Consider the following 6,811-nt stretch of genomic DNA (forward strand, 5'->3'; position numbering starts at 1 on the left):
GCAGAGACCACTCCCTCCAAGGGCTGTCACTGGCCACTGCAATGTTTCTTATGGGACGCTGGTAGTTACTAAGTATTGTATTAAAAAATGGAGCGCTGTGGCCAAACAGGTTTATTTTTTAAATGCTGGGCTAAGCCAAATTTTTTAGTTAATAATAAACATGTATCTTTATTATCTTAGCTAAGATAATAAACATGTATCTTTATTATAGAAGTTTCCTTGTTATGGTTTATTTATAGAAGTGTCTTTATTACAGAAGTCTACAGAGCTTTGAATATGCTTATGGGCACAGTGACTATCTATTATGAAACTGAAAAACTGAAAGTCACTCAGTCGTGTCTGACTCTTTGTGACCTCACGGACTGTATAGTCCATGGAATTCTCCAGGCCAGAACACTGGAGTGGGTAGCCTTTCCCTTCTCCAGGGGATCCTTCCCAACCCAGGGATCAAACCCAGGTCTCCTGTATTGCAGGCGGATTCTTTACCAGTTGAGCCACAAGGAAAGCCCAAGAATACTGGAGAGGGTAGCCTATCCCTTCTCCAGTGGATCTTCCTGACCCAGGAATTGAACCGGGGTCTCCTGCATTGCAGGTGGATTCTTTACCAACTGACCTATGAGGGAAGCCCACGGAGGGAAGTCTGATAAGTGGCTCAGACAGTAAAGAATCTATTATGAGAAGGTGCTATGTCTCCCTAATACCCCAGCTCCAGAACCCATCCAGAGCTGGGACAATCACACTTGAGTGGTCACCTGGTGTAACCACGGAGGGTTACCTGTTTAGAGAGAAGCTCTTTGCACAGCTGGTAAAGGGTGATGAACTTCCTGGCTAGTAATCGTGCCTCGATGAATCCTTCAGCCACCAGCATGATTTCACAGATCAACTCAAAGTCCGGGACAACCATCGCACAAGGCCTGTGAGAGGGAGACATAGGGCTGACTGGGTCCTCAGCCACACCTGGACAGGAGCTTGTGAGACAAGAGACACTGGCTGAGATCATAGATGAAGGCACGTACGAGGGTGGAAACTGAGACCTTGGCCATGATTTCATCGAAGATTTTTAATGTTAAAATGAATTAATAAGGGTAAAGGGAGTGGACTTGCACGCTCAAGGTGATGGACGATGTGATCAGATGGGGAGAGAGTTGGAGCTATGACTCAAGTCTTGCAAGCTAAGTCTAGAGTGCCTTACCCAAGGCACAGATTAGTGAAGCCTGAGTAACTAGCAGATTACAGGTTAGTAATTAGCCCCAAATTATCACAGATTTGGGGCTACTGTTGAGGAACCAAGTCTCTCTCATCTCTCCAGTCCTCATCCTGAAACTTGTCTCCTCTAAGTCCAGACCCTCAGAGATTATTCTACACTTATTTGCATACAAATGCCAAGAGCTGAAGTCAGTACTTGTTAACCCCACCTTGCCACAAAATGAGAAATAGTATACCGAAGGGAGTTTTTATCTGTATATAAGAATTTACTGTGATTTTTCCTTGTAGTTCTAGTAACATTTTATTTTATGGTTATTTAGTTTTTAAAGAATTTTTTCCTCTTGTATTTCTTTTCCTTTTTTTTTTTTTTAAAAGTCTGTATTGGATTTGTTACAACATTGCTTTTGTTTTATGCTTTGGTTTTTTGGCCATGAGGCACATGCAATCTTAGCTCCCTGACCAGGGATTGAATCCCCACCTACTGCATTAGAAGGCGAAGTCTCAACCACTGGACTGCTAGAGAAGTCCCTATGCTGTGCTGGGCTTAGTGACTTCAGTTGCGTCCGACTCTGCAACACTGTGGAGTGTGGCCAGTCAGTCTCCCCTGTCCATGAGGTTCTCTAGGCAAGAACACTGGAGTGGGGTGTTGTACCCCCTTCCAGGGAATCTTCCTGATTCAGGGATCAAACCCATGTTTCTTACATCTCCTGCATTGGTGGGGGTTCACCATTAATGCCACCTGGGAAGTCCAGAGAAGTCCTTACAACTACTTAATTTTAAAATTATTAGGTATGTAGTCGGAGAAGGCAATGGCACCCCACTCCAGTACTCTTGCCTGGAAAATCCCATGGACAGAGAAGCCTGGTAGGCTGCAGTCCATGGGGTCACTCTAGGAGCTTAGAGTAGTTAACGTGTCTTCAATTGCATTTCTTTATAAGGAAAGCTATGACAAACCTAGATGGCGTATTAAAAAGGAGAGACTTTACTTTGCTGAGAAGGGTCTGTATGGTCAAAGCTCTGGTTTTTTGGTAGTCACGTATGTATGTGAGAGTTGAACCATAAAGAAGAGTGATTGGTGAAGAATTGACACTTTTGAACTGTGGTGCAGGAAAACACTCTTGAGAGTCCATTGAGAGTCCCTTGGACTACAAGGAGATCCAACCAGTCAATCCTAAAGGAAATCAGTCCTGAATATTCACTGGAAGGACTGATGCTAGAGCTGAAATTCCAATACTTTGGTATTTCTAACTCATTAGAAAAGACCCTGATGCTGGGAAAGACTGAAGGCAAAACGAGGAGAGGGCAGCAGAATATGAGATGGTTGGATGGCATCACTGACTCAATGGACGTGGATTTGAGCAAACTCCAGGAGATAGTGGAGGACAGAGAAGCTGGGCATGCTGCGGTCCATGGGGTTGCAAAGAGCTGGACACGACTGAGCCACTGAACAGCAACCATGCCTTGTTTCCAGAAGTGTCATTCGGCACTACTGTTTGTGGAAAGCAACTTGTCAGTGTGTGTCAAGAGCCTTAAAAATGTTTCTCCCTGTTAACTCAGTGATTCCACTTCTGGGAACCTAGCCAAAGAAAACAATCATGCATACAAAAAAACTACTTATGTATATTTTATCATGATGCATAAATTTATTTTAAATGTCAGAAACAGTCTTAACGTTTAACTACAGGGGACTTGCTAACAACATTGCGGACCATGCACTTGATAGAATAAAACACAGTCAGGAAATGAGATTTCTTAAGAATATCTAACAGAAGAAGAAACTATTTGTGATAGGATTATGACAAACTATGAAATTAAAAAGCAATGCAAAACTGTGTATAGACCACAAACATACACTGCAAATGCATAAATCCTATGCCTGTAAAGAAGAACAGAACACAATTTGGCAAAAGCACCATTTTACTGCTGGCGGCATTAAATGTGTTTTATATAAGCTACTTTTTAATATATGTTCTACATTTCTTCTAACATTTATGTCATATATTTTCAGTGGAAAGAATAAAGAAGCTTCTCTCTGGGGTCCTTGTATGCCCAGGGCAGAGTGAACGCTCACCTGAACAGAGCCTTGAGGTTTTCGGGCAGCTCTGTACGACCAGCGTAGCCTGGGTTCATGGTGATGAAGATGCCCACGGATGGGTTCAAGCTAATTTCCTCTCCAAGGAAGCTGAACTGCTGCTTCTTGTCTCGAATTGCATCTTGAATGCTTTTTACCTGGTGAACAAGTCATGGGAAAACGCTCCCCTCTGCATTCCAGGGGTCGGATGATGGCTAAGGCTGGGACCCCAGGGTCACAGTGAAGGACAGGCCTGAGGCCTGAGCCCTGGACCCTTTACTAATGAGCACTGGGTGTGTGTCCAGAGGAAATCTGGCCGCCCCTAGCCCCATGCCCATGCCTATCACATGGTGCCTAAGAGGTTGGAGATGGACAGCTCTGAGCACTGGTTCCCTCCCCCCATACTGACTGCTATCCTGAGCACAGTTTTGGATTAAGTCATGGGATCCCCACCAGGATCCTTTGAGGGGGGCTCTTTACTACCATCATCCTCTTTCTCTGTAAAGAATTGGATGCACCAAGAGGGGAGTAGTTTGCTGGGCCCTCCACAGCTGCTCCGTGCTGGTATCTGCATCAGAATCCAGGCCTGTGGATTCTGGAGCCTGGGCTCTCAGCTACTACAAGATGGAAAGAAGGAACACCAGGACCTACTGCCTGGGCTTGCTCTAAGGAGTAAGTGAAATAAAGTCCACAAGGAGTTTAGCACACACACACAAATGCTCAACAACAGCAACTAACATGGAAACTGTTAACCCGTCCTCCATCACTGTGGTGTGGTCCTTATCTGGTCTTAACTCTCTTAGCTCCTCCCCCAACTACATTTCTAGAACAGAACTTTCCAGCACAGGTGAGTCCAGCAGGGATGGGGTGTCTGATGAGGAGAGGAAAGTGCCACAGTGGCAAAGGGAGGCTGGGCCAGATGCCCAGGGGCTAGTCATGTCTTTCTAAAGAGATTAGAGTTTTTCTTAAATGTGGTCTGGAGCCAGAGGGGATTTAAGCTGAAGCTTGACCTGGTCAGATGTAGATTCTAGATCATTCTTAGGGCAGTGAAGCAGAGACAGAAATGAGATTCACCTATTTATTTCCACACCTGCTGCTTTGGGAACGTGTGTGCAAAAATGATCAGCAGCAGAAGGAGGGAAGGCAAAAGGGGCTCCCTTGTCCAGCCAGGCCCTAGGGCATCTGCAGAACTGGGAAGTCGGGGCCAGTGAAAGGTTCTGAATGAACCTCATGTGTATCAGCTGTGCTCAGGTGTTTAGAACAGTCAAGGGTTCCGTGGAGGCTGGGCTGCAGGGAGGTGGGTCTGAATATGTGTGCGAGAGAGAGAGAGACAGAGAGCAAAACAGCTGGAGTGATTATGAGAGAGAAGGAGAGGAGAAGAGCTGGACTACAAATAACAGAGACAGAGAGCCGGGCCATATACCAGAGGGAGAAGCAGAGGGAGAGAAACAGAGCTGATCACAAACAAAGGAAAGAGAGAGGGAGAGAGGCTCAGAGTGAAGGAACGGGAGTGTGTATAAGACAGGAGAGAGGAATAGCTGGATCATAATCAAGACAGAGACAGAGGAGAGGTGCAGAGAGAGTCAGAACTGGAACACTTATGAAAGAGAGACAGACAGACAGACAGCTGGACCAGAGAGACAGACACACAGACAGACGGAGACAGAGACAGGAAGAGGGACTGGAGGCAGTGGACCGTCCCCCACGGGTGAGGCTTTCAGTGTCCAGAAGGGCGGTTTCTGCCAGAACACCCAGCGGTTCCACAACTGGGATTCAGCTTCTTTCCCAAGTGAAGCTCTAATGACAGAATTGCTGAGCTCGCACCAATTAGCTTGAGACTGAAACTTCTTCTCCGTGCACAGAATGTCCATGCATTCTGGCTGAGGTGGCCTCCAGAGCCTGGCACGGTGGCCAAACAGCCCAGACTCTGCTGGTTCCCAGGGTGCTCACAGCACCACTCTGCCCTGGGGCCCCTCACCGCCTTCATCACCCAAAGAGGAATGTGGGGTGAAACTATCACAACAACGTGAACCAGCTACACCCCAATACAAAATTAAAACATCAAAATCAAAAACCCTGCCTGGCTCACTCCATGCTTCTCTCTGCAGGGGCAGATTGAAGTCTGCTTTCTTTGGGAAGTGGAACCCACTCACCACATTTTACATTTAAAAAAATGTTTCTGTGTTTTTACTTTAGACCTTAGGCTCCTCTATAAATGGTGTTACACGGGAGCTCCCCTAGCTCTGAACCACTAGCGTTTATTTGTTCAGTGCATGAATTTTTGAAACACTGCTGTGCTGGGTTCCAGAGCCCCTGCTAGCTGCTCTGCTGTGTCTAACCGCTTCCAGCCACAGCCCAACACACAGTCAGGGCTTGAATCTATGGAAAGGAGGAAGTATCAGGGCCACCTGACCAGGGAACATGGAGGGGACCCAGGCTGGAGGCACAGGGTAATGGCTGGCCCATATAACCCAAAGCCTAGGGAATTGATTGCAACAGTAGTGGCAAAATTCCAGAAAAAAGGAAAGTAGTATGTTAAATGTTTAAAAAATAACAGAGTAATTGTTCTTGGAATTGCTTTACCTTTCCCAGTTGGATACGTAATTCTGCTTAACCAATCTGACAGAGAAATGAAAATTTCCACCTACGAGGACACTGAGGCATGCTCACTTTTGTAGAAGTTACTAGGAAGAAGGACATGGACATGTGAGGAGTGGAGAGGAGGAGAGGCAGGGAGGAGAGGGGAGGGCGGGGAGCTGTCACAGCTGCTGCAGCTTCTGCACCAACATGCCAACCTGGATTGCGGCGTGAATACAGTGCAATTTTCCCCTCTGGGATCTATGATTTTAAACAGTAGTAGCTCAGCTTTTGCCCAGGTGGTTGTCAGACCACTTTCTTGAGAATGCGTCCTCAGATATATTCCTGGATGAGAATGTGAAAGCATCAGGGAATTCCAGGCTGAATTGATTTCATTTAACTCCAGAAGCAAAATTGATCTTGGAGACCTCATTACTGCCCTTGTGTTGGGCAGTTTCAAAATTAGGCAAGTTCAGTGTCTGTCTGTTATACACTGGGGACAGTGGCTGCTGGGCACTGCCTCATCAGTTAGGATGCTAAGTTTGCTAAGACAGCCTAGACCTGGGCCAGCTGAGAAGGAGTGAAGGGTGTAGAGGAGACTGGCGAGACTAGGGAGTAGACCCTTCTTCCCTGTCCTGTGTGTTCCAACCTTCTATTTTTCTTCAACCCATTTCCTTCAGGGTTCAAGTAATAGTGATAGTAATCATCATCACCACCACCACCACGGTCATCATCACCCTTATCGTCACCATCATCACCTCGACCACCACCGCCATCATTATCACCATCGTCACCACAACCACCACCATCATTATCACCATTATCGTCACCACCACAACCACCACCATCATTATCACCAGTATCGTCATCACCACAACCACCACCATCATTATCACCATTATCACCATCGCCACAACCACCACCATCATTATCACCATCACCACAACCACCACCATC

At 46.4% G+C, this 6,811-nt stretch overlaps 1 protein-coding gene across 2 annotated transcripts in view; it reads right to left on the bottom strand.

Moving 5' to 3' along the window:
- Window positions 1–6,811, bottom strand: part of DNAH9 (dynein axonemal heavy chain 9) — a 284,846-nt gene that overhangs the window by 166,337 nt on the left and 111,698 nt on the right. For both annotated transcript variants that reach the window (XM_040243337.1, XM_040243338.1), the window contains 2 exons: window positions 3,278–3,435; window positions 776–914 (listed from right to left, as the gene is read on the bottom strand). In XM_040243337.1, coding sequence (XP_040099271.1) covers window positions 776–914; window positions 3,278–3,435 — 297 coding nt within the window. The remainder of the gene's footprint in view (window positions 1–775; window positions 915–3,277; window positions 3,436–6,811) is intronic.

The sequence above is a fragment of the Oryx dammah genome, unplaced genomic scaffold (assembly GCF_014754425.2).
Source record: "Oryx dammah isolate SB20612 unplaced genomic scaffold, SCBI_Odam_1.1 HiC_scaffold_8, whole genome shotgun sequence".
NCBI classification, from domain to species: domain Eukaryota; kingdom Metazoa; phylum Chordata; class Mammalia; order Artiodactyla; family Bovidae; genus Oryx; species Oryx dammah.